The sequence below is a fragment of the Manis javanica genome, chromosome 4, assembly GCF_040802235.1.
Source record: "Manis javanica isolate MJ-LG chromosome 4, MJ_LKY, whole genome shotgun sequence".
NCBI classification, from domain to species: domain Eukaryota; kingdom Metazoa; phylum Chordata; class Mammalia; order Pholidota; family Manidae; genus Manis; species Manis javanica.
In genome coordinates, this window is record NC_133159.1 from 36,983,845 (window position 1) to 37,011,785 (window position 27,941).

At 47.4% G+C, this 27,941-nt stretch overlaps 1 protein-coding gene across 2 annotated transcripts; it reads left to right on the forward strand.

Annotated features, from left to right (window-relative positions):
- The first annotated feature begins 12,872 nt into the window (after positions 1-12,872).
- Positions 12,873-27,496, forward strand: CYP4B1 (cytochrome P450 family 4 subfamily B member 1). 2 transcript variants are annotated; one of them, XM_017672810.3, is made up of 12 exons: positions 12,873-13,101; positions 20,085-20,226; positions 20,394-20,438; positions 21,001-21,128; positions 21,923-22,047; positions 22,333-22,484; positions 22,637-22,743; positions 23,526-23,716; positions 25,509-25,642; positions 26,386-26,450; positions 26,551-26,633; positions 27,064-27,496. In XM_017672810.3, the coding sequence occupies exons 1-12, from the start codon at positions 12,922-12,924 to the stop codon at positions 27,245-27,247; spliced, it is 1,536 nt and encodes a 511-aa protein (XP_017528299.1). In that variant the 5' UTR covers positions 12,873-12,921; the 3' UTR covers positions 27,248-27,496. The 2 variants fall into 2 exon arrangements, with proteins under 2 accessions (XP_017528299.1, XP_017528300.1); XM_017672811.3 differs by having other exon boundaries at positions 22,637-22,737.
- The last annotated feature ends 445 nt before the right edge of the window (positions 27,497-27,941 follow it).

A 27,941-nucleotide genomic window follows, 5' to 3' on the forward strand; every position in this document is an offset into this window, starting at 1 on the left:
TTCGGGGAAGGGGATGAATGATTTGCTGTCAGGAGCCTCAGAATCTCCCCAAGCAAGGGTCCTCAGAGGCAGCTGGAGCTGGCAAGCCCCAGGCAGTTTTTTGTCTTTTTTTGGCAGAACCTGATTCACATTTTCTGCCCTTGTCTTGCTCTGTTCCACTCACAGACAGGTTTGCAATATATATGGCCCGATTATTTTATTATGAGACACTAGCCATGTCATGGAGGGATTCATTTTTCAGTCCATCTATGCTGATTTTAACTGCAGGAACCATCAGCCATCTCTGGGTGTGTCTGGCAGAGTCCTGGTCGGTCCCAAAGTCAATTTGAGATGCTCATTCTCAAGCCTGCAAGTGGCTGTACCTGTTCTTGTAGCAATCCTTCCTTAAGTATCACAAATTTTATGCATATGTCATATTTTAAGCAAGCATGTGCGTGCCATGGAAACCGAAGTCCTGAATAGTGCTCGTGGTGGTGGGTTACTCATGTACCAATGTAGTCCAAAGCCCAGGGCAGAGGGTAGTGTTTACTATTTACTAGGGGTGTCAGATAGGCAAACTGGTATTGCTGACCTGGGTTCCCCAGAGTTCTCTAGCCTCTGAGCTCACTCTGACCACTGCTACTCAAAAAGAATCATCTGGGACATGTTGCCTCATGTGGTGGGAAAACTAGCATTACCCTCACATCAGAGATTCTCAGGGGCTTGTGTTTTTCCTGGTGACCTCTTAGTGTTTGTGGTGGTTTTAAACATGTTTGCTAATTCTTAAACATTAATCGCGAGGTGGAGTCTAATTCCCTTCCCTTGCCTGTGGGCCGACCTCAGTGATCTGCTGCTAAGAAACAGACTGGAGGACGCAGTGCTGCCTGGTTCTTGAGGCTAAGAACACAGAAGATGATAGAGCTTCTGTCAGGCTCTCTGGACACTTGCTTTTGGAACCCAGCTGCATTGCTGTGAGGAAGCTAAGGACACATGGAGAGGCCATGTGTGTATGTTCTGGCCAACAGCCTGAGCTGACGTCACAGGTGATGTGAGTGGTTCACGGCTGAGGAGCCCTTTGAGAGGCCCCAGCTCCAGCCGGGTGGCCACAGTGCTCTGTCCCCACAGTGCTGCCCTCTGTTCTTGCTGCTTGAGCCCACACACACCGTCGGCCTCTTCATTCTTGCAAAGCATTGCTAATTCAAGGCTAGTGTGTGCAGTGGGTGATATTAAAGCTTTGGGGCCATAGAGGGGGAGCTGTAGCAAAGACCTGAAAAAATAGGAACTTAAATTTGAGTGTTAGACTTACTTTAGTGGAAATCTGTAGGTATTCAGTACCATGTGGATTTTTGCTGGGCCTGTCCACCCTTGGGCTGGAGCTTTCTTCTGTAATTTGGGCCTTTCTTTCTCCCACCATCTTCAGTCCTCCTCTTTCTCTGTAGTTGCATTAATTTTTGTTTTCACTTTTCATCTATAAACTTAAAGCCTGTAAGAAATGAAATGTTCTCTCTCTACATTTTAAACTCATTTTCTCTTGCAGAAAGCCCTTCCTACAGGTGGCCACCTTCCTAAGTCATTGGCCTAGATTGCAGATGACTTTTAAAAATAAGACTTCCCCCTTTCTGTTAGAAAATTTCAAAACTGCATAACCAGAGCTATGGTGGAGGCCAGCCAGTGCTAGGGACCTTGGGCAGAGAGTAAGGAGGGTCAGGTTGCAAGGGTAGGCAATGGAAGGCTTCTTGGAGGAAGTGACACTTGGCCTCGTGAGAGCATTCCAGGCAGAGGGAACAGTGCGAGCAGAGCTGCATAGGTTGTTCTGGGCATGCCAAACAGGAGATGAGAAGGGAATGACAGGCAGGGTACAGGTGAGAGGGGATACCAGGTGACCTGCAGGAATCAGCTTGCACCGGGCCTGGGTGGCAACGTGTTTGGCTTCCATCTGGAGAGAGATGCAATCTCTTTAGTAGCTTCCTGGCAGAACAGTGCCATGATTCAAATAGTTTCCTCTGTGTCTACTCCTGTGGTGTTTGCTCATTCCACACTCCCCACCTGAAGTGCCCAGTGCCATTCCATTCCTTGTATGGGAAGGACTTTAGGCCCCACTCAGCCCTTTGTCCTATCTCCTTCTCCTCTGCCCTTGAACCCTGCATCTCATAGCACCTCATTACAGCTGCCCTGAACTGTAAACATCCTTTTCACTGTCTACCTCCAGGCCTTTGCTCTGCTGTTCCCTCTACTCAAAATAACATACCTTTTGTCAGGCTCTTACTCAACTTTCAGGTCTGAGCTGTCTGTCGGCTTCTCCAGATCAGATCCATGACCCTTCCCACACGTTTCTGCTCTATGTCTTCTCTATTGTCTCAGAGGCAGCCCAGCCTACCCTTTGGCCTGTAGACTTGCCTGGTAAGGGTGAGTGAGTGGCTTTCTGGGGTAGCTTCCTTTGTAAGAGGGGCAGGAGGTGGAATAGCCAGCATTCCCAGGCCTTGGAGTCTGTTTCTGATCTAAGGTTCAGGAAACAAAGTATACAATAGGATTAGAGGGCAAATAATCAAGCAGCTACGAGTGAGGGTATGACCCCAGGGAGGGTTCATTCCGGGTGCTGTGGGCCTACATCTGGCCTCAGAGTAGCACATCTGCGTCCTAACCCAGCATCAGTATGATTTGCTGTGCAACCCTGGCAAGTTCCTTTACCTCTCCAGAGCCTCAGTTTCCTTATCTGTAAAGTGAAAGGGTCATACTAGATGACCTCTCTCTGGGGTCTTCTCAACAAATAGTCCAGAGTACCATTTTGGGTCTGCTGGTGATACAGAGATAAATTAGACCCCATTCCTACCCCCATGGAGCATACAGTCTGGGGCGGGGGCAGAGTCATGCTCAGGGGGCTCTTACACGGTGGAGAGGTAGAAAGGATGGGCTTTGCAGTCAGACAGACCAGGGCAAGGCCTGCCTGAGTTGCTTCAGGCAACTGTCTTTAATTCCTCCGAGCCTCTGTCACCTCTACATAAAAGTGAGGATGTGACCCCAGGAGGGCTCCTCCGTAACTGCTGTTTATGGAGGGTGTGTTTTGAGGGTTAAATGGAGAAAAAGTCAGCACCTCCAAAGAACTTGGTGCTCCAGGCATTATTGCAGGGGTTGCAATGATCAAGAGATGGCTGGTGGGCCTCAGGAGGAGGGTTGACTCTGTTTGGGGTGGAGGTAGACTGGGGCAGGCTCCCCAGGCTGGGCCTTGAAGATGAGCAGCCCCTGAGGAGGAGCCGGTCGGGCACTCTGGGCAGGTCCTCAGGGTCCACTCCACCATCACTGGCCATAGGGATGAGCTCTCTGTCTCAGGTTGCAGCAGCCCTCCCAGACTGCCCACCCTACTCTAGGTGGGTTCTGATCTCCTTTAGCAGCCCTCCACGTGCTGGGTCCCAGCTCATGACCTGCCCTGTGTCCTTTCTCTGTGACTGGTCCAAAGCTGCTCTGGCTGGCTGCCATTTCCTACTCATTTCTCCAACTCAGGGCAGCCTCCACTCTGTCCAAAACCTGTTTCCTGCCTTGAGAAGGATTCAACGTCCTTCTTGAGCCCTTGACAGCCCCATCTCCACCCCACACCATTCTTTTGCCTCTTCTCCACCTTGGCGTGGCCAGTTCTGCACTGTAGTTCTCATATCCTGCATGCTTGGGACCTGGTGTATCTCTTATCTCCCTCTGCCCTGTGTTCTCAACCTTCTTCTCCATCTTCCCTTCAGCATTAAAAAATGCTCAGGTCTTGCCATCTTTAAAAGGAAAGCAGCCCTTGGTGCTCTTCAGTTTCTCCTCTTCATAGCTATGCTCAGAGAGCCTGTTGATGACCCCAGTGTGTACATTCTTCACCTCCCACTCACTCCTCTGTCCACTGTATCCTGATTTCTGACCCCAGAGCCATTCCTCTGACACGGCTCTGGCCCAGGTCATCAGTGTACACCCTACCTTCTCCCTCCCCACCCTTGCTCAATTCCAGGACCTTTCTCTGAGCATAGTCCCTTTTAAAACCTGCTCAGCACTCTGTCAACAGTCCTGAGGGCCAGGCAGTGTTTACTGACCACAGAAAAGGGAGCTGGTCCCAGGGCAGGGCTAGAGGCCCAGCAAGGAGACAAAGATACTTAGCTCTTAGAATTTTTGGAAGCTGTCCTAAGCTTAAGTGCTGTTTACTTGCCTGAGCTGTCATAGGGAAGGGGCAGGACCCACAGGATTGGATTACGTTACCTAAACCAGGTAACACTATCGCTTGCTTTGACCTGCTCTTACCCCATGATTCTTGGTTATCCTTGCTGGAGATGGGGAGGTAGACTGGGGCAGGCTCCCCAGGCTGGGCCTTGAAGGGTAATGAGCAGTCCCTGAGGAGGAGCTGGTTGGGCACTGTGAACAGGTCCTCAGGGTCCACTCCACCATCACTTACCATAGGGCTGAGCTCTCTGTCTCGGGTTGCAGCAGCCCTCCCAGACTGCCCACCCTACTCCAGGTGGGTTCTGATCTCCCTCAGCCCGTTTTGATCACCCTCAGATGTTTCTGATCACCATCAGGCCTGTTTTGCTAAAGTGGAGCCCTGTTCCCTGAACTAGAGTTCCTTGAACTCCTTGAACTTCTGAGAGCATTGACCATTGACTCAACTGCTCCTCTCCCCTGCCAACTGGAGCCCCAGCCCTGCTTGCTCACATCCAGTAATGGGGAACTCACCATCTCATAGTTCAAAGGTACTGCCTGGCAGGCTGGTTGTATAATGGACCTGGCACAGTAAGAGTTCTGTGACTTACTGTTCTTTTGCCCTTTCCCTATCTCCAGGCAGCACTTCATGTTGAAGACTTTTATCCCCCCTTGGGTTTGATACCAAGCCTATTATTTATGTATGTACTTAAAATTTTTTATTATAAATAAACCCACTCCCTTATTCCCTCCCTTTTGGAAACCACCACTTTGTTCTCTGTATTTATGAGTTTCTGTTTCTATTTGTTTGTTCATTTGTTTTGTTTTTTAAATTCCACAAAAAAGTGAAATCATGGTATTTGCCTTTCTCTGTCTGGCTTGTTTCACCTAGCATAATACCCTCTAGGTTGATCCATGTTGTTGCACATGGCAAGATTTCATTCTTTTTGTGGCTGAGTAATATTCCATTTTATATATGTATCACATCTTCTGTATCCATTCATCTATTGGAGGACACTTAGGTTGCTTCCATATCTAAGCTATTGTAAATAATGTTGCACTCAATATAGGGGTGTGAATGTCTGTTTGAATTAGTGTTTTTTTTTCTTTGGAAAAATACCCAGAAGTGGAATTACTGAGTCATATGGTATTTCTATTTTTAATTGTTTTAGGAACCTCGATACTGGCTGCACCAATTTACATTCCCACCAACAGTGCGTGAGGATTCCCTTTTCTCCACATTCTTGCCAAAACTTTTATATCTTATCTTTTTGATACTTGCAATTCTGACTGGTGTGGGGTAATATCTCTTTGTGGTTTTGATTTACAATTCCCTGATTAGTGGTATTTAGCATCCTCTCACATATCTCTTAGCCATTTGTATGTCTTCTTTGGAAAAATGTCTGTTCAGGTGCTCTGTCTTTTAACAAGATTTTTTTTCTTTTTTGGTGTTGAGTTGTATGTATATTGTGTGTATATATATATATATATATATAATATGTATTATATTGGGTGTGTGTGTATATATATATATGTGGCATATATATATATTGTGTATGTATTGTTTAGTTCTTTATATATTTTGGATGTTAACCCTTTAATGGATACAAACGTATCTTCTACCATCAAGTAGGTTGCCTTCTTGTTTTGTTGATGGTTTTCTTCAATGTGCAAAAGCTTTTTAGTTTGATGTGGTCCCAGTAGTTAATTTTTGGTTTTGTTTCCCTTGCCTGAGGAGATATATCCAGAAAAATATTGCTAAGGCCAATGTCCATAGATTATTGCCTGTGTTTTCTTTTAAGAGTTTTATGGATTCAGGTTATTACATTTAAGTCTTCAATCCATTTTGAGTTTATTTTTGTGTGTGATGTGGAGAAAGTGGTCCAATTTCATTCTTTTCCACCATGTACCTGTCCAGTTTTCCCAACAGCATTTATTGAAGAGACTGTGTTTTCTCCATTGTATGTGGGTTTATTTCTGGGCTCTCTATTCTGTTCCATTGATCTGTGTGTCTATTTTTTGTACCAGTACCATGCTATTTTGATTACAATAGCTTTGTATTATAGTTTAAAGTCAGTGAGCATGGTACTCCCAGCTTTGTCCTACGGTCTTGGCTATTTGAAGTGTTCTGTGGTTCCATACAAATTTTAGAATTATCCAAATCTGTTATATTTGTTATTAGTCCCTACAGTTGACTCAGCCCTGCCCTATATCTCAGGAGTAACCCCATGAAAGGTCCACTAAATTGCATGGAGCACCTTTTTTCTACACATATAAAAATTAAATCTAATCTTCACAGAATTCTGATTGGAATAAGTGGTATGTTTTGCAGGTGGAGTGGGCGAATACCTAGAGCACTTGTTTTCTGTACTTATGTAACAAGTACTTTGGTTTATTTAGATTGCATTTCTGAAGGGCACATTTGTGGGAGACTCTTGCCTATTATTGGGGATTGGGGTGGGCTAAGACACACAAACTGCTTCTTGGGCACTATCACCAAAAGTGTTTTCAGTAGCCATAGCACTTCCCACCTCTTCCCTCTCTCAGCTGGGGGCAACATTGCCTCCCTTTCCCTCCCCCAACATGGTCATATTATCTTTCCTCCTTTTTATTTTGGGCTTTCTACTTTCCATAAAAGATGGCTTTCCCCGTCTTTTCTATATTTTCTTTCCTCTCTTTTCTTACTTTCTTTTGGATTGATTGATCCCATTTTCCACCTACAAGTTTGAAAGTTGTTATATTATATTAAGTTGCTACCTAAAAATTTTAGCATGCATACTTTACATATCAAAGTTTGCAGTTAAAGTAAAATTAATACTTTATCCTCTCCTGAATACTTCAAGAATCTTTGAACATTTTATCTCTTAATTTCCCCTCTTCTGCCTATATATCATTAATTTAGTGATATCTTTTTTGAATAGTCCACAAGACATTGTTATTCTTGCTTTATATAGTCAATGTGTATTTAAATTTATCCACAGATATTCTATTTTCTCTACTCACTATTGAAACTCTGATATCTACTTTCTTTAGTTCTGAGGTATAGTTTTTAGACTTTTCTTGAGTAAGAGTTTGTTGGTAACAAACCCTCAACTTTTGTTTGTCTGAAAATGTCTTTATTTCCTACTCATTCTTAAAAGATAATTTCTATGGGTATCCAAATCTAGGTTGATAGTTATTTTCTCTCATACTTTGAAGACATTATTCTATATCTTCTGGCTTCATTGCTGCTATTGATAAGGAAGTCATTAGTCTAATTTTCTTCCTTTATTGGTATTCATCTTTTGTCTTTGCTGTTCTGAAGACTCATATGATGTGTTGAGATGCAGATTTTTTTCATTTATCCCATTAGCATTTATTAATTTTTGATTCTAAGTATTGTTGACTTTCATTAGTTCTGAAAATTCCCACTTACTATTTACTCAAATTGTCTTTCATCCATGGTCTCTCTCTTCTTATTCTAGAGTTCTGATCAAGTGTAGGTTAAATCTTTTCACTTTGTTCTCCACGTTTATTAACCATCATGTGTTCTTTTTATCTCTTTGTGTTGTATTAGAAAAATTTCACATATTTGTTTTCTAGCTTATAATTCTTTTTTTGGTTCAGTTTAATCTGATATTAAACTTATCAATTCAATTTTTACTTTGCACGTTTCTCATTTTTAGAAGTTATGTTTTGTTCCTTTTCAAATATACTTTGATTTTTTATAGGTAATTTTTCCTGATGTACATTTTTAATGTAAAAAATTCTTTAGGCTTAAAGCTTACTTATGTTATAAACTATATCTGAACTATTTATGGGTCTGATTCTACTCTCTATTGTTTCTTCTGACTCTTGCTCATGATGTCTTGTTTACTTTAGTGTTTTGTGAATTTTGACTAGAGCTGTTCTTTTTTCTTGGATTGTTTCCTTGTGGGAATTCTTTGGGGCCTATGTTAACACTGGCTGCCTCCGAATAGGATTTGCATTTACTTTTTCCAGGAGCTGGGGTGGATGAGGTGTGCTACAAATCCAGGAGTACTCTAAACTAGTTTTTTGTTTGAGGTGCTTCAGACCCCCTAGTAGAATTTAGGCCACAATCCTAATTTAGGTTCAGTTTGTGGTTACAAATTCTCTGAAGAGATTTTTTTTAAAAACTCTCTTACCTAATGTTAAAGTTTGAGACAATTTTCTTTGCTTTCCTTTTGGGAGGAGAGTAACTTCTAGTAAACTCTTAAAAAGATGATATAGCCTTTTGGTGTCTCAGACTAGTAAATAATAGATACTTAAAAATGTTTCCCTTTTTCCCCTCTCCACATTTTATTATGAAAAATCCCAAATTTACATAAAAATTGGAGGCATAATATGATGAACATACTCTAGAGTCAGTAATTAATACCTTACCATATTTGCTTTCTCTCTGCAATGGCCCTGAGAATGCTCCTTGCAGACCTCCAACTAGAGAGGGCATAATTGGCCATAATGACCAAGCTGTTGCACATGTTTGCTCCAAGGTCACTTCCCATGGGCTGATCTCAGCCCATGACTAAGAGCTGCAGGGATTCAAAGGCAGACTTGCTCCCTGGAGACATGGAACTCCTCTGATGGCAGATTTTGGCTCAAAGACTTTTTGCTGAACTTTCCTTAGACTAGATTGCAGCCCAGGACATTTCTCTCCAATCTTCTTCCCCTTCTCCTTCACTTAGAGTCAGACTTGTGTCACAGTCTGATGGCTTTCCCCCCCTTTTCAGGCTTCCTCCCCATTTTCTCATATGAACATTTCTTTAAATAAAATCCTTGAACATTTAACCCTGTCCTACTAACTACTTTTTGGAAAACCTAGATTAACTCCCTCTCTCTATATATTTATGTGTATGTATGTAAACACACACATGCTCTAATAAGTATAATATATACATACATGCATGTTATATGCACATACACACATATATATATAATATATACAAATATATTTTTTCTGGACTATTTGAAAGTAAGTTGCATTCAATATGATACTTCATTCCTAAATACTTGCACTTTCTCCTGAAATGTGTATTTGAGTGTTTCATAAAGAAATATTACAAATTAATTATCCATGTAGATAATCTGAAATGACACTTTAAAGAAGCATTACTGGAATGGACTTCACAGAAGCATTATTCTGAGGAACACCCGCACTCTGTGGCCTGACCTTGGGCACATCTCTGCTGTTCTGGTGTTCTGACGGGTATCTATGGCCATACTGGTTGTTCCCTGGTCACCTCTGATTTGAGAAGGTGTAGAAAAGGCTGAGAGGTTCTTGACACTAGTGGGGAAGCCAGGAGTGCAGCCACAGGGCTGAAGTGGAGGCAGGTGGACTGCGGTGGCACAGTCGGCCTTTCACCTGAGCTGTTGCAAGAGGAGCTTGCTATAGGAGGCTATGGAGCCATAACATATGTCATGTTATTAAGACCAACCAGTTTCCAGCCCCTATCTCCCTCAGATTAAAATTTCCTGTGCTTTTCAGGGTTTTTTTCTTTTAATTTAATTCAATAAGCACTTATTGACCCAACTGTGGAGCAAGTGATGACCAACCATTGCAGTATGCCCAAGACTTGCTTGATTTTGTCACTGAAATTTCTGTGACCTGGGAAATCCCTCAGTCCTGGACACACTGTGATGGCTGGTCACCAGGCTCTGTGCTGAGCCATGGGCCACCAGAGAGGTGAATTGGATGAGCTCCTGCCTTTGAGGTGGAGGAGGGTCTTGGAGGGCCTTGGGGATAGGTTAAAGGGCAAAAAAAAGGAGAACAAACACACTTACATACAGCACACTAAGTGCAGGAAGGCAATTACAAGCAGCCAAGCACAGTAGTGTGGGTCAGGGTAGGCTCAGGGAGGGCTTCCTGGAGGAAGTGCATTGTGTATAGAGACATGGAATTAGGTAGGCAGAGGTTGTAGATTAGAGGATAGAAAGGGCCAGTTTTGCTTCTCTCCTAGTTACCTCTAGATTCTCACCCACAGTTTTGAGCTAACTGCTCTGTTTTTCAGGTGTCAGACTCTTTCAAATATGATGTCTTAGAGTGAGATGGAATTTTGTCCAACCCTCCTGCTGAACAGATAGGCAGACTGAGGAACTGAGAGGAAACCAACTCGCCCAGGATCACACAATGAATTCCTGGCAGAGTCTTTAATTCAGCTTACCAGCCCAGTAGGTGCCCAGCACACCCCATATTATTTATTCCAGGGACCCAAGCCTAACTTCTCAGCCAAAGGCCCTCAGGCCACTCCAGAGTGGCTTGCCTTACTGGGTAGTGCCTGAATAGAACGTGGTCAGCTCCCAGGCCTCCTGATACTGCCCTGCTCACATTCCCCAGCCTGAGCTGTCTCCCTCCAACTTGGACACACGTAGGCTTATGCACCAGCCAGGGCAGCCAGGTTTACTCTGAAGCAAGTTCTCTCAGCCGGGATTACTCTGGAGCAAGTTTATCTGGACAAGCAGTCCAGAAGACAAAGTCTGAAAGTTATCTCACCTACTCTCCTTTTATTGATCACCATCCATCCAAAAACAAGTATAAGAATACTAAGCTTAAATGTACTAAGCACTAATATGGGGGCTGGTTGTTTTATACACATGATCTCATTTAATCCTCTAAACAACCTCATGAGGTAGATACTATTATAACATCCATTCTGTAGATTAGCAACCTGAGATGTAGAGAGGTTAAGAAACTTGCCCAGGGTTGGATATGCATCTAAGGCCAGTCACAAATCCAAGATGAGGCTCTAATGTGTGTCTAATGAGAGGTGGTGGGGGCATCCCAGGTGAATCCTAAATGGTCCTTGCCAAGAACTATGGCTCCTTCATCAGGTGGGAGCTCCTTCAGGCTCTCCCCAAACACTCCCTTCATCACACTGCCAGACTGACGCCATGTTGCTAAACAAATTCACTGTAAAGTATGGAAGTCTGCTGACAGCTCTTCATGTTCCTTTACTCTCTGACCTGGATAGCCTATATTTTAAGTGGGTGCTCAAGTCTTGATCTAATGAAATGACGCACAAATGCAAAATGGAGTTCCCTCTATTTTCCTGACCTCTGCCTATGGTAAGACTGGATATGGTGTCTCCCAGGGAGGAGCAGGAGGTCATGTTCTCTGAGTCCGCACCTGTGATCCGAGTTCTGCCATCTGAGTTCCAAGTCAGCTTGTGTGCTGGTTTGTGCCCAGCCACCTCCATGCCAGGCCCAGCTTTCACTCCTCTCTGTCCTGCTGGGAGACTGACTTCCGCAGGCTCCCTTGCCATCTCACTTCTGGTTGGGTTTGGCTAAAAGGAGGAAACAGTAAGCTACTGGAGAGCAGGAGAGGAAAGAAGCTGAACGTTCCTTCCCTGCTGCGACATCACTTCTCTGGCAACCATCTCCACCAGGCGACAGCAATGCTGTTTCCTCCTTTGTTCTTTCAGCCTAAGAATGTTGATGGGTTTCTGCTGTTGCTAGTCTCCACATGCCACACCACACCTTGTTTGCTTCCTTAACTCTGTTACCCCTCTGAAAGGAGCCCTGCACCCAAGGCTCTGCATCTGAAATATCTGCAGCAGATTCTGTTTCCTGTGGGACACTGACTGTTATGACCCAAGAATAGAGGGCCCAGGTGGCTTCCTCCATCAATCCAGGAGGACTGGATTTGGTGATCTCTCCTTATCACCCTGAAAGGATTCTAGGTTCCCAAGAGTCAAGTTTGTACTATGGGCTTGGGGGTGGAGTTGGCCTTTTTCTGACTCAGGATCTTCCTTCTGGGACTAAAACCTTGTTTCTGAAGATGCCTCACAAAAAGTGATTCATAAACTGGCATAAATGCTAGCCCTCCCAGGGATCCATATTGAAGGGGACAGTGGGAGCTTTCTTGCAGGAATGAACAGGCAACATGATGTTTAGTTTCATTATCTGGAAAATGGGAATAAAGAGTGAGTACTTATGACCTCCATGTTTGAAGAAATAAGATAGTGTGTAAAAAGTGCCTGACACCTACAAGGTGCGTGCTTGCACAGGCAGTCATTGTCATGCTGATGATTTCACTAAGAACAGAAAGTGCCATGTATTTGCTCCTCCAAGGAACTGCGGCAGGATACCCATTGCCTTGTTGTTTTGGAGCCCACCACCTGGTTTTGTTAGGGAGAAAGACAGAAATGAGCAGGATAAAAAGGAGAAAGGGCCCCCAAAGATGACTCAGGGAGTTGATCAAATAGAACCAGAAAGCTAGAAATGACTCAGAAAGTTAATCAGATGAAGCCACAGGGTCCAAGAGTGACTCAGGAAAAGTCCAGGGTCCCCCCCCAGATAAGAAACATTAGAAGCACAGGCACAACAGAGCCCCCGTCCTCATTTCACCAATCTGAAAAAAGCCTAGAGAGCTGACAGCTGTCAATCAAGGACCTTTCTGCCCTGCCAAAACCATGTAAAAGAAGCCTCAGAATGAGCATCTGGGCCTGCCTTATCTTAGGCAGGCCAGTTCTGTTACTCTGAGCGGAGTGTGTTAAAACTTACTTTGCTTTCTTGACTTTGGTTTCTCGTCTCACTATATCTGAATTCCCGGCGACACCGAGCTGAGTCCTTCCTTCCTAACAGTTTCTTTTTAAGCAAGTTTTGTGAAAAGTCATGCAGGCTGTCTCCTATTATCTGTGACTTTTGTCTCTGCTCCATGGAGAGACCAGTCTGGCTGAAGGTGTGGCTGTGGGCGGGGTGTGGCAAGGTGCCCAAATCTAAGGTACAAAGGAACCTGAAGAAAGCGGGCCACAGGCCAGAGCCAGGGTGGCTGCAACTCCAGCCATGTTGTCTGTCTTGTTCTCCCTGAGTCTCTCCCACCTGGGCCTGTGGGCTGCTGGACTTGTCCTGGTTTTAGGTTTCCTCAAGCTCATTCATCTGCTGCGGAGGAGGAAGATGCTGGCCAAGGCTATGGACAACTTCCCAGGGCCTCCCACCCACTGGCTCTTTGGGCATGCCCTTGAGGTATGTGGGGCCAGGGTATGGAGAAAGAAAACAGCCTCCTTTCCCCCCGGGACCATGGAGAGAGATACTATGCTTGGGCAGGGGGATGATGTCCTGGGAGCCATGGTTCCATTTCAGCATTCGCATCAGATCTCCCCCTCGCTTCTGCTTTTCAAGCTGGCCTCAAGTTGGGGGCACTTCAAAGTTGGGGCCCAATCAGGCCACAGTCTCCTCCCATCATTCTGAGTTTCAAGGTTCAGACAAAGATCAATAAGGGGTTGGTGATAGCATCAGAGAAAACCTCCTAATAGCTAACAGAACTAGACAATCTTGTTTAGAGCCTAACCATTGTCCTCTTTGTTTTGTATAGTATAAAGATTTCCATCTTTAAGGCAGAAAATGAAAGTGAAGGCAGAGATGAGTGCCATCACCTGAGGGACCATTGGTGCCCCCAAAGGTAGGGTTCTCTTGTCCATGCCTACAGGCTGGCTCAGGAGCTATGGCACCTCCCTGGATTCAGACCCTGGCTTGTTGTCCCCAGTTATCTCAGGGTCATGGGGGCCACCTTAGCACTCATGCTCAGGAACAACTCTTGGCTCCCTACCTTCATGGGGATCTAGACCAGAGTTTTCTGAAACACAGGGCAAGGGATACCTGCTTTGGAATCAACTAGGAGAAGCAGATCGCTGACCCCTGGAGATGCTGATGAACATATTGGAACTAGGAGTCTGAATTTAAAAACCAGGTTTGGGAATCCAGGTGCAGACACCAGAGATTAAGGCTCATAAAGAGGCAAGCTTCTCCTACCTTATAGGTACAATTTTCCCATTTGCAGTTTAGGGAATTGCCTCTCTTTCATGACTGATGCTGGGAATGATCTTGACCTCTGAATGAGGGCTACCCAGGCTTATTCTTGCTCCTACAAATGACCTAATAACCTTCACACATCCTGGAGTCATCTGAGAAAGGAAGGATGGGTCAGGGAGGTGAATCACACCCAAGCCCTGCTCTCAAGGTACACACTGTCTAGAGGGGAAAACAGCCACCAGAGCCTTCCCTGCCCCAGGTCAGGTGGAGTGCCTGACCAGGGTTTTGCATCAGCTCCATGCTTTGTAGCTCAGCACTTGTCCCATTGGGTTGTTATCTTCTGTTTATTTGTTCATCTTCCCCACTAGACTATGATCCCTGGAGAATGGAGATCTGGTCTGATTCATCCCAGTGCCCTCAGGGTCCAGCACAAAACCTGGAGCAGAGTAGGCATCATTGAATGACCAAGCAGTGAACGTTCAAGGGTAGGAAGGGGTATTGATAGAGGAGACAAAGGGATAGGGAGATAAGTGGAGAGCATGGGATGAGTTTAGGAGAGGCTTTGCTATGTACAGAAGGAGGTCATGGGAAGGTTGAGGTCTGACCCTGATGGGGGTATCAGAAGCATCTAGGAAGGCCTTCGATCCCTTTTCCTCCCCTCCCTTCCACATATACTTGCCTCCATTAGAGCTGGATTTGCCCTCAGCCAGGGGGCTTCCATACGACAGGGATCTTGCTCTCCAACCCCCATGTTGGAGCTGGCTGCCCTCTTCCTCTCAAATTCCCTTCCCCCCTACCTTGAGAGTATGTAGGGGACCTGGACACACCTTAGTTCTGGCTTCTTGGCTCTAACACAAGTATCTGGAGGACCTTGGCACCAGGAAGGGCAGGCAAAGGCCAGAGGGCTGGTTGGTCTTGAGCACTACAAAGGTTTCCTGGGGAACCATGGCAGGCCCAACACTTCTGCATTCCTCCAGGGCTCGGCACCACTGTTCTTGGTCGAATCCACCCCTGGGCCCAAGAAATGGGGAGGTCAGGCCAGGGATTATTTTTCCTAATGTAAAGATGGGGACATTGAGGTTCAGAAAGGGCAAAATTTGGGCATAGTAGCTTAGGAACTGAATCAAGGCTGTGCATAGGACTTGTTCCTTTCATTCAGGACATAAGCAGTCCGTGCAAAGTGACTGCAAGTTTGATCCCTAGGCGTAGTGATGATGATGAGGACTGGTCGTGGAAGGAAGGGCCTAGGGGTGGGGAAGAGCTGTCCATAAGGATTAAGTTCTCCCTTCTCCAGTTTCATTCAAGAGGCTCTGGAAACATCTACCTTTCAGACTCCTCAGTTTTCAGATTGTGTCCCCTTGAGGTGGGGTCATGTCCTATTCTTCCAGGGTTCTTATCATTCTACTCTGAGGCCCAGGGGAAGATCTTGCACATAGTAGGTGCCCAATCATATTGTTGGCCTGAGGTTGGGGACCCTGGAAGGGGCCCACACATCTGACTGGTGTGTGGAGACTGTGTTGGGGAGGAGGGGAGAATGTCAGCTCCTAGCCCAGGAAAGGTGAATCCCTGAGATTGCATAGGCCTCTTCCTTGGTTGTGTTTATTGCTGGGACAATTCCTTTCACCTTGTGTTGTGTAGTGAAAAGCGCTGGTCTGGAGGTCTGATCTCTTTGCATTCAGCAGACATTGACCCTGGGCCTTCACTTTGCTTCCTCTCTGTGCTTCTTTTCCTTGCCAATAACATGGATATAAGCATTTTTACCTTGCTGGCTTAGAAGAGGATGCAAAGAGATAAAGTATAGGTACTTTTCAATTTGTTGGCAGATAGATGTCAGCTGGGTCTGAGAGGCCTGGAGGATGTCATGCAGAGATATCCCGGGGTGGTTAGTCATGTTTTTGGAGCTCAGGAGTAAGATAAGCTGAGATGAGCCATCGATTTAGGAACCAGTGTCAGGTAAATGGCAAAGGAAGCCAGGAGAGTAGGTGAGAGCCTACTGGGAGAATGTGCAAGGAAGAGGCCGGATTATGGGGAGCCTCAGTCTTTGATTAACACCTGGTAGGTGAGGAGCTGCTGAGAGGGTACATCAGAAGAGGTGAGAGGACATCCAGGAGAGGGTCAAGGAATGGGGTTAACTGACCATGGCACAGCAGCTGCAAGTCCTCTGGGCTTACCACCAAGTCAAGAGCTGGTCCCCTTACAAAGAGCAGCTTTGGAGAGGAGGAGGCTGGGGCAGGAGGAAGTGGAAACGGAAGAGACAGCTCTTTTGAAATGTTAGGTTATGAGGGGAGAAGGAAAATGGGGTGTTAACTAGAGAGGAAGCCGAACCAAAGGAGGTTTTGTTTTGTTTAAGTAGGAGAGACTTCAGCATGTTTTAAATGCAACTAGGAAGGAGTCAATAGAGAGGGTGGCGTTTGTGATATGGGTGAGTTAGCGGCTGATGGATGGGGGATGTGCCTGAGGCAAGGGTTGAAATCCAGAATTGGCCCTGGATGCCTCCTTTAATGGAACAAGAGGGAATGGGGAGCCTGTGTGCAGGGCAAGTGGTTTTTCAGGTCTGGTGGCTGGCTTTTAGGCATTTCTTGTCTGAAGGCTTCTGTTTTCTCTGTGAAGAGCACAAGGCTAACTTGCTGGGAGCAAGGAGCAGAGGAGTGGAGGGGACAGTTGAGGAAGAGCAGACTGTGGCCAGTGCTATTATTGGCAGTCAGCTGCATCTGGGAGGTCTCTCCCTGCACACTAGGTGAAACCTCCACCCAGACAGGGGAGGGCTCTTGACTCTGATGGGGAAAGAATCTTCTTCAGGTCAAAAAAATGCCAGCAAGAAAGGATCTCAGCATTCTTTATCTGCATAGGTTCATTTACACTCCTGGAGGTCTGTCTTTCCTACTAGTTACAAAGTTACTTAGTTGATTAAGGGGCTGGAAGAAGAGGAAGAACAATATACAGATTAAGTTAAAGAATAAGGAATAAACTAGGCTAAGTGGATTTTACAGTGGCATAACTCTTGTTCCATTTCCCTGCTCTATCTCAACCTGGGGCTTTCTAGAAGGTGTGTCTTCTGATCTCTGCACATGTCACCTAAGAGGCCTTCCCTGGCCCTCCCGAACCCCTGACAATAGCAGCTTCTTATATTTATTTATTTTCCTAGAGTTATCACTACCTAATTACATTACTGATGTCTTTGATTCTTATTTATTTCCTTTCTCCCTGCTTGAAATGTAAACTGGGGAAGGCAGGGCTTTGTCTTATACACACTGTGTACCTAGGAACAAGCACTATGCCTGGCATTGAGAGTGGGAGCTCTATGCCCATTTGTTGAATGCATGAATGAATTCCTGGGGGACCGAACTCAGGGCAGCAAAACCACTTACATGGGGTGAGGCCCAGGGTCTGCATCCCCATGGACTCTTGGGCACTTCTTGGGCCCCAGCCTCCTGTCTTCTTAGGTGTTTGGGTGCTTCCCTGTGTTCCTCCATAACTTGGTCATTCCTGGAGCTGGAGTTCCTCTTTAGTGCTGAAGATAGGTGGGCAGAGCATACGCTTTGGAACTGAAATACCTGAACTCAAAAGTTGTGTGGCTCTGGGCAAGGCCCACCATTACTTCCTAGCCAATCTGTGGTCTAGGAGAGCCAAGGGGACCCATGTTGATCTTGCCCAAAGTCCTTCTGCTCCTTCTATGGAGCCAGGGGTCCTTCTGTGTTGTGTGCTCACATGTGCATGTGTAGTAGTACGCTTGTCTCTGAAAGGAAAGATGGAAGATGAAGTCACCTATTAGTCACCAGAATCAGAGAAAAATCACTTCCCTGCTCCCTGGGGCATAATACAGTAGATCTCTTCTCTCCAGGTTTCCCGTGGCTCTCTGATCAACTCCATAGTTGGATCCCTAGAGTTTGTTTAAGTTGATTTTTATGGTTATTTCAGGAATACTACCTCTTCTCAGTTTTAGTTAGTTCTTCTTGGCAGGTATGCCAAACCCTTTAGCTTTGAACACACAACTTTGTAGTTCTTGATACTGGCTGGGGCTCATGTACACACAGGGTGCTGAACAATCTTGTGTGTGTGTGGGGGGGAATGACTAAGACCAGAGCACCTAAGGGCACCTAAAGATGTCCATCCCAGAGGAGAACAGACCCAGAAAAATCTGGCCCCCACCCCCAATCCCTGCAGGACTTGTCTGGGCAGGCACCTGCGTGGCCCCAGACAGCAGAACAGAGACTCATGGGGAAGGGCACAGGCAGCTCTGTTTCCAGGGGGACAGAATTGGAGAGTGAAACCCAAGGTCAGCTTCCCTTGTGACAGGGGACAAAGTTTGGTTAATCCTTTACCCACTGGTGGAAGTGTGTTCGAAGTACATTCTTTGGTGCAGTTTGGGGGCATTTGGGAGTAGGATATGTCAGAAGATGTAAGGAGGAGGTTTGGGGGAGTTGTTGGGCAAGGTTAAGCTTGAAGGGGAGGGAACTACTAGTTGAGGACTTGCCTTGTACAGGTCCTTTCATGCATTATATCATATCAGTGAAGGGCCTTGAATGTATGTACATGATCTCAACTAATGACATACATATGCTGCATGATTTCATTAATGTCAAAGCAATCCTATAGGTATTATCATTCACATTTACAGATGAGAAGAGTAAGATTCAGAGAGCCTAAAGAACTTGCCCACGTTCACACATCTAAAGAATAGGGGAAATTGATATTCAAACCCAAACTTTTCTTGGTTCACATCCCAGCTCCCTTATAAGCTGTACAGTCCTCAGCAAGCAACCTCAGACCACTGCACCTTAGGATCCTCTTCCCTAAAATGGGACTTGGTAGAGTTATTATGAGGACTTATTGAGGGCAAGATGTAAGGTTCGTAGAGGAAGGCCTGGCACACATCAAATACTTAATAAAGAATAACGTTTACTATACAAGTAGTAAGACCTACTCACAAACTGCAGAGCTCAGACTTTATTCTGAGGCTCATGGGTTTTTAAGTGTCATGAAATTTTAAAGGTATCTCTGAAAGACTCCCTCAAAATAGGTAAAAAAGGAACAATACATAGTGGTACATCCCTATAACAGAATCTTGCTATGCATTTGTTAAAAACATTGAGGGACAGTTAAATGCATTAGTTTGAAAAGAAGGACAAGATTTGTTAAGAAAAAAGGCAGGCTTCCAAAAAGTATTTACCATAAACTCCACTGACCAGCACTGTATCTATGCTATTATCAGAAAGATTTCTTTTCAGCATTAAAGCCCTAATATCAGCTAGTTGGGGTAATACAGAAATCTATTCTATTCCATCCCTGTTAAGTCATCCAACACATTTTTCATTGAACACCTGCTCTGTGCAGGGCACTGTGTTGATGTGCTTAGATGTGACTAGAAAGACCCCCAAAGAGCACACACCACCCTCTGGATGATCTCTCCAACCTCACCTCAGGCCACCGTCCCACCATGTGGCAGTGCCTGGAAGACTCACATTTTCTTCCCACCCCAGAGGCTTTGTGTGTGCTGTTTGCTCTACTGGGAATGCTTTTCCCTTATGCTTCCCATGGCCAGCTCCTTAGGATCCTTTGGCTTTCTCCTTAAATGTCACCTCCAACAAAAGGCCATCCCAGATCCCTCTATCCAAGCACATCCTGCTGTCAGTCTCCCTCATGGCATTTTGTTTATTTCTTCTTAGCACTTACTACTGTCTGTAGTCGTTTTGCTTAATTGCTTCCCTGTTTATTTCCAGTCTCCCCCCAAAGAATGAAAGGGCAGGACTATATCTGTCTCATGCCCGGGAGAAGTCTACACAGTGCCCTTCAAACAGTAGGGCTTCAATAAAAATATGTTGAATGACTTAACAGGGGTGGAATAAAATAGATTTCTGTGTTGCTTAACAAGCTGGTATTATCTTTCCAATGAAAAAGCTTTAGTGATGAAAAGAAATCTCTTCCTGGCCACAGTGTAGACAGTGTTGATGGCAGACATGGATGGAAGCAGGCTGGCCAGTTTGGGGTTGTGGAGTGAATGCAAAGATGGTTCTTGGACTTAGGGCAATGGTCCTAGGGCTGGAGAAAGGACTGAGCCCAGAGACGTATGGGACTGGATGACTGGCTTGGAGGGAGTACAGGAGGAGAGAGGCAGCCTTCTCCCTTCCCTCTTCAGTGACTTAGGGCCTGGCTGGCAACACTGGGGTCCTGAGTAATCTGCTCTTCTGTTATTTCAGGCCCAGCAGACGGGGAGCCTGGACAAGGTGGTGTCCTGGGCCCACGAGTTTCCCTACGCCCACCCACTCTGGTTCGGACAGTTCATTGGCTTCCTGAATATCTATGAGCCTGACTATGCCAAAGCTGTATTTAGTCGAGGAGGTGAGGACTCCACCAGGAGGGCTGCAAAGAGCTCAGAATGCCACATAGTAGGCACTCTAACTTGTGTCCTAAGTCTGGGCAGCAGAGGTCCACATCCCATTTATCAATGAGCCTCCTCTGGGCCTCAGCCACTCCCTGCTTGACCTGATCTTCTCTTTCTCCTGCAGATCCTAAGGCCCCAGATGTGTATGACTTCTTCCTCCAGTGGATTGGTGAGTGGCCGCCCCCCTTCCTGCCCTTGGTGCTGAGTGACCAGGACCCTTTGCTGCCCCACCCCTCCCTGCCCTGTCCCCACTCAGTCAGTCATCCCACCCATCGGGTCACCTGGCCCCCAATGCTCCTTCTAAGCTCGGCTGCTCGGTGGGGAGACGGGAGGAAGGAGGAGAGCTCCTGGCTGGCCAGGAAATGGAGCTCAGGCACCTTCTCTTGCCAGGTATGTCCTTTCCCTGGACGGGCAGGGCAAAGGCTCTGAAAATGTATGAGTGTGGAGAATAACTTCCTAGAGGAGGTGGCACTAGAGTTGATCCCAGGAAATGTATTGGTGCTACTGGCCAGGGCAAGGGCCTGAGGAAAGGAATGGTGGTAGGACAAAGGCTGGTGTCACCAGATGCTGCTGTGGCTGGGTGGCTGGAAGGCTTAGCAGGGGCAGGATGTGAGGCTGGGCAGAGACTGGGGTGGGGTTGGGTGGGTTGGGGTGTGCTGAGCCCCAGGCTGCCAGGAATGGGGCAGGATTGTGTGGACTGATGAACCCTCCTTTTCCCATCCCTTCCCTAGGGAAAGGCCTGCTGGTCCTCCAGGGGCCCACATGGTTTCAGCATCGTAAGCTGCTCACGCCTGGCTTCCACTATGATGTGCTGAAGCCCTATGTGGCTGTGTTCACCAAGTCCACAAATGCCTTGCTGGTGAGTTCTCTGTGCTGGGCTCCTGCCTGGGGCTGCAGGGCCAGCACCTCTCCACCCCCAGTTTTGTCTGGGTGAGGGCAGGAGAGGTATTGTTGAGGCCCCAAGGCCCTTATTCTGCCTGCAATAGCAGTGCCGAGCCTTGCTCTGCAGGAACTGAGGCTCCACTTGGCCAGGCAGCCCTGGACCTTGCCTCCTCCTAGAGACCAGCCTTCCTTCCCAGATCAAAGGGCCTCTATGTGAGGCTCCAATAGGGCTCCTACTACAGCAGATTTGAGGGCTACCTATATTTGAGAATATTAGGAAGGTCTTTCACATCTAAAAAGTGTCTCCTCATTTACTGCCCACCACAACTACCTAAAATAATGTCATTAGCTACTAATCTCTAAAAGGTATACCAGAGGTCAGGGAGCAGGGTCAGACTCTCTGGGCTGGACAATCCCCCAAGGTTACCCAGGCTAATCTTTCCCTTTGCAGAAAAGTTCTCCCTAGTATCACAGCAGGCCAGATTTATACTCAGGCTGTGCTGGGGAGCTTATCACCTCTGGGCCCTCCTCTTCTCTTACGTACAGGCTACCCTGTTGGGGAGGAATGGTGTGCTGCACAAGGCCTGCCACCTGCCTTCTGAGCCTGAGGCCTCTGCCTGTCCCCCCACCATACCCACATTCTAGCAATGTGGAGGCCAAGCCAGGGACTGGGGTGCATGGCGGGAAGGACAGTTTGTGGGTTCTGGAGGGCAGGGATGGGTCCCCTAGCCTGGCTGACCCCTCACATTACCTTCTACCTCTGGGCTTCAGGACAAGTGGGAGGAAAAGGCTCATGAGGATAAGAGCATTGACATCTTCTACGATGTGGGCCTCATGGCACTGGACACACTCATGAAGTGCACCTTTGGCAAAGGAGACAGAGGCCTGAGCCACAGGTCAGGGGGCACTCGTAGCAGACCACAGTCTCCACCCAGGCCGGCTCAGAGGCCTTGGTCTGGAAGGAGATAGGGTCCTGCCCTAGGGAACCCCAGATAGGGAGGGTCAGGGAGCCGTGTCTTGCACGTGGTGGGGAGACAGATTCTGGCTTTAGTGGGGACACTTAACACAGGGGGACGAAGGGAAGAAGGTGCTGTGGGTGGGGCTGGATTCTGGAATGGAGCTCCTGGGCTCTGCTGTGGGTCAGTTTCTGAGGGCCCTGTGTCCCTCCCTCTGCTGTGCAGGGACAATAGCTACTACCTGGCGGTCAAAGAGCTCACTGTGCTGATGCAGCAGCGTCTCGAGTCCTTCCAGTACCATAACGACTTCATCTACTGGCTTAGCCCTTCTGGCCGCCGCTTCCTGCGGGCTTGTCAGGTGGCCCACGACCACACAGGTGGGTCTTTCCCATGAGGCCCAACGGCAGGAAGCCTCACTTCTAGCCCAGCTCCTCCTGGCCTCTCTAGGATCTCTCCCACTGTAGGACCTTGGCTCCCTTTAGGGCAGAGGATGGGTGCCCAGCGGTGACACCCTGTGCTTCCTGCCCAGACCGGGTCATAAGGGAACGAAAGGCAGCCCTGCAGGATGAGAAGGAGCAGGAGAAGCTCCAGAACAAGAGGCACCTGGACTTCCTGGACATTCTCCTGGGGGTTCGTGTGAGTGCACAGTTGCCCACCTCCATCTGAGAACTGGTCTCAGAGGCTCTGCCGACCATCCCACTTGGACAGGGCTTACTGGACAGCAGGGGATGATAAGCATTTCCTTCCCCTTTCCCCAGGAAATAAGACTGTTCCTTGTTCTATGACATAGTATCGGCAAAGGCTCACAGGTGGGAAGGTGCAGAGTGTGGCTGGCTGTGGCACTGTGGAGAAATAGTAGCAGGGAGATTGGGTCACATGCTAGAAAGACCAGTTCTAGACTTCTGAGACTCTGAAGACTCTTAGCAGCCTAGACTCTTAGACTTTATTCATTTATTTACTCACCAATTCATTCATTCAGTTGGTCCTTTATTTACCCACTCCACAAACTCAATGAGCCTCCCCTTGGGTTAGCTCCTCTGCGCGGGACGCTGAAGAAGAGAAAGACCTGGCCGTGCCCTCCAGACCTTTCCCGTCTAGTGGAGAGGCCAGGTGGTGGACATTGACAAAGATCTCTCCCTCTTCCAGGTGGCATTCTATTTGTCAAGTGGGCAGAATTGACAGCTGGGGTTGGGTAAAGTCACAGGTCACTTGGCCAGAGGGATCAGGGAAGGCTTGCTGGTGTAGGGGCATCCGAGTTGGGCTTGAAAGAACAGAAAGGAATCTGGGGGAAGGTTCTGACCCCTAGACTGAAGAACTTTCCCTCCCTTCCTTGGACCTTCATTTAACTACTGTTATGAGTTGTTTTGGCACCCAGCTCAAATGCCCTGGGCTGTCCCATTATGCCTTCCCTAACCCAGGACGAAAGTGGGATCAAGCTGTCAGACGCAGACATCCGGGCTGAGGTGGACACATTCATGTTCGAAGGCCATGACACCACCACTAGTGGCATCTCCTGGATTCTCTACTGCATGGCCCGGTACCCCGAGCACCAGCATCGTTGTCGGGAGGAGGTCCGCGAGATCCTTGGGGATCGGGACTCCTTCCAGTGGTGAGTGAGGCTATGGGGAGCCATCTGTCCGGCTTCCCTGGCCCAGGGATAGACTGTGCCTTTGCTCTTTGTGCCATCTATGGACAACACAGCGCCACCCTGAAAACCAGGTGAGAGTGGCAGCCATTGTCCTGCCCTCTCTGGGGCTGTGGGGTTTTTTTGGAAGCTGTGTATGGGCAGTTCATTCTCCCACAACAGAGTTTTTTCAGATGTGAGTTATCAATAGGAGGCTGCTTTCTTGTGTTCTGACTCCCTCTGACAGCAGAACCTGACTGCCGTTCTGGGTTCCTGGATAGAGCAGAGAGCACTGGGATAGGAAGAGGTAGAGTGGGGATGAACTGAGCTGGGATAGTCTGGGGGCTGATCCCTTTAGATGACTGCCTGCAGCTACTAGACTCTTTGGTGAAGGAGAAGAGGATGCTTCCCAAACTCCATCACTTGAAAATTTTCAATTGTTCTCTGTGTCTGGGTTCAAGCTTGAACTCATCAACATGACCACAATTGATGCTGACCTCTTTTTGCTGCAGGATCTTTGGGAATCTCCCACAGGCTCCTCTTCTACCTCTGCCCTCATGCCCCTTTCCCTGCCTCCTCCCCTCAGGCCTCGAGTCCTTCCCACACCTCATGTTCCTCTCTGGGTGCCTGTGGTATATTCAGCACAGGGCTAGGCCCACAGTAGGGGCCTAGGAAATGCCCAGTTGATGGGAGAAACTTCAGATTCACTTGAGGGAGACTGACGTCCAATTCCAGGGTCTGAGATCTGGAGGACGGAGCCTCTGCTGCCCATTGTTGTTGGTTGGATGTTGGGACCTCCCAGGGTGTCCAGCCATATGCCAGGTGCTGCTGGGGAAGCCAGTGGGGAGAAGAGGAAGAGCCAAGTCTCTGCCCTTGGGGAGTTTTTAGAAAGACAAACTCCCACAGCCAAGAAGCTGGGGGAACCACAGAACAGGATAGGACTGAGTGGGCCCATGTGGAGTGCAGAGGAATTGGAAGGGGTGGAGCTAAAGTTGGCCTTCTAAGGAGGGGCAAAACTCAGAAAGACAAAGGGAGAGAGATCTGGGGATTCCAGGGTGCCTAATTATGCAACACTTGGCGACTTGGAGGACACTTGTTCAAATATTCAAAAAGAACTTGGGAAACTTAAAGGACAATTATTCAATAAAATAGTAAAACACAAATGAAAAATGAGAGCCAGGGGAAAGAACTTTAGGGTTTGGGCTTCTGTAATAAGGTGCTGCACAATAGTTATAGTTAGACCACATATGGGTCTGAGCTTCCTGGTTGCAAAAGGGAAAAGAGAAATACACACACACACGTATATATATATATATATATATATATATATATTTTTTTTTTACCCAAGTTTGTCATTGTTCATACATTTATTACTTCACTTGACCAATGTGTATCAGACTCTGTTCCTCTGCATTCCAGCTCCAAGGGAAAACCAAGGAGAACCTAAAGAACTGTTCCTTTTGGGGCTTCTGTTGGGTCCTGAGAAACAGATGAGTGACCTGGTCTTGATGGTCGAGTACACATACACCTCCAGGGTTCTGTGCCTCCCCTCCCCAGCAGTGAAGATGAGGGAGGGATAGAGCAAAGCTGAGTCAGAATCCCTGGGTCCAAGTGGCCACCCTGTGTTCAGTCTGGCCTGGACACTTGGAGCTCTTATGCCCCTCTCACTCTTAAGTGTGTGATGGTATTTAAGGGGGGAAGTTGAGGCTGCATCCTGCCATCCTGTGGGACCCCTCTCTTCCCCATCCCCAGAAAGCCTTGGTTGTGTTGCTGGCAGGGATGATCTGGGAAAGATGACCTACCTGACCATGTGTATCAAGGAGAGCCTCCGCCTCTATCCACCTGTGCCCCAGGTGTACCGCCAGCTCAGCAAGCCTGTCGATTTTGTGGATGGCCGTTCTCTACCTGCAGGTGGGATGAAGTGGATTTGGAGGTGGAAATGGAGTCCTTTGGGATGCTTCTCTGACATTCTCTGTGCCTTGGCCAAATTTTTGTACCAGTGGGAAAGAGCTTCGGCTTTGTATTTGGCCTGGGTACAAATCCTGGCTCTGCTATATATGGGTAAATTCCTCTTCCTTTAAGCCTCTGTTTCCTCTTCTGTAAATGGGAGTGAGAAGAGTGCCTGCCATACAAGGTTGTTGTCAGGATTAAAGAAACAATATTCACTGGGGCTGTCATGTCCCACCACCAGATTATGCTCCAAACAACTTCGGGAGGCATGATTAGCATAGACTATGATGCTATGCAGTACACAACTTGTACAACTATATGTGATGGCTTTGAAAAGAGTCTTTAACTCTGTTTCTGGCACATAGTAAGCACCTACTGAGTGGTAACTTTCTATTGATAGCATAATGTATGAATAATAACTTCCCTTGAGAGTCATTTAATCGAAGCCAAAAGTGTGTAATAGTCCTTGCCTTACCCAACCTGGTGGTGGGGTGGGTTCAGTCCTCCAGGAAGTAGGTATGATGATGATCAAAAGCACTTTGCACGTGTTGAGCGTGGTCATGAACTCTCTGTCACAGGCAGTGCTTAGGCAGGGCAGGGGCTGGTGCCCAACTAGGGGAACACTGAGGGATGCTGGCCCTGGGAGGAGGTGGGCCTGGCTATCCCAGGACCACCTCATTACCAGGCTTCTGCTCTGCCCACAGGTAGCCTGATCTCTCTGCACATCTATGCCCTCCATAGGAATGCTGCAGTGTGGCCTGACCCTGAGGTACCCCATCCCTGAGCCGGGAGGTTAGGTGGGGTGGGAGGCTGCGGGGTCACCTTCCCCCAGGACCTGACAGATATTTAAGCAAAGCCTGTTTCTTTAGGTCTTTGACCCCCTGCGCTTTTCCACTGAGAATGTGACCACACGGCACCCCTTTGCTTTCATGCCCTTCTCAGCTGGACCTAGGTAAGGAGAGGCCCAATGTCCCCAGGCCCCCAGCCCTGGGAGGTGAGGAGGGAGGAAGTTGGGGGGCAGGCATAATTTTGGGGAACCCTATGATAAAGAGGACCATGCTGGGTTTGTGGTGATCCTAATGCAGGTAAGTCCTGAGAACCTTCTTGCCATTAGCATATTCACACCCCTGGCAGGTGGTGGGGTGGGTGAGTGGTTCCAAGAGAGACCCCCAAGCCTGAACCCCCAATGTGATTCTACTTGGTTTGGGACCCTCACCATGTTCCTAAGATCTGCTTCTTAAGCCTAAGTCAATTGATACATCAAAAATTCAGCCAATTACTTATTTAAAAATAGTTATTGGCTTTTGTTGGGCGTGAAGAGGCTGGATTTCATCACTCTGGACACCCCAGGGCCTGACGCTGTTTTGTGCCACTCACTGCAGGAACTGCATTGGGCAGCAGTTCGCCATGAATGAGATGAAGGTGGTCACAGCCCTCTGTTTGCTCCGCTTTGAGTTTGCCCTGGACCCCTTGCAGCCACCCATCAAGATGCTTCACCTGGTCCTGCGCTCCAAGAACGGCATACACCTCCACCTGAAACCACTGGGCCCAGGCTCTGGGAAGTAGCTTTGCTGAGAGTAGGGCCCCACACAGTCCAGGCTGTGGCCTTTCCCTGGGCACTGTCCTCCCCAGGTTAGACCGTAAAGTAACTGGCTTCCTGTGTTTGGGAGGTTTGGAGCTTAGAAGGGGAGTAGACACCCATGTAGACAATTTACTTAAGAGCAGTGCCATGTAAACAAGCATGTCTATAAATGCTTACTGTACAGGTATTCTGTAGATGAGTCATTCATTCAACAAACATATGGTGAGCACCTACCTGCTTCTAGAATTTTCATTTATCTCCCATAGTTTGCAATGTTTTTTAAGTGTAGCAGAAGCTTACATTCCAGCCACAGTGACGTGGAGAACACATGGAAGCTGTGCCCCAGGATCTGTGTTATGACAAAGAACTCACTCCACATGAAGAAGGAATGGCTTTCAGAACTTGCCCCTTCACTGAGATGTGTTTCTTTGTTTAACTTTGTGCATGTGTGTTTGGAATATAGCAGACCTAAGGAAAAATTGCCTAAACCCAGAATGTACAGGATAATGAAATTCTTAAGCGAACTCCCAGCTAATCACCACCGAGATCAAGGAATATGAAATATTGTTTCACAGGTGTATCTTCTGCCCTCTTGATGTAGGTCTCTGTGGCACTCCTGACATCATCAGCATCCGTGTTGGTCACTCAGTGCTCTGGGTGTTCAGGCTTTGGCTGGGG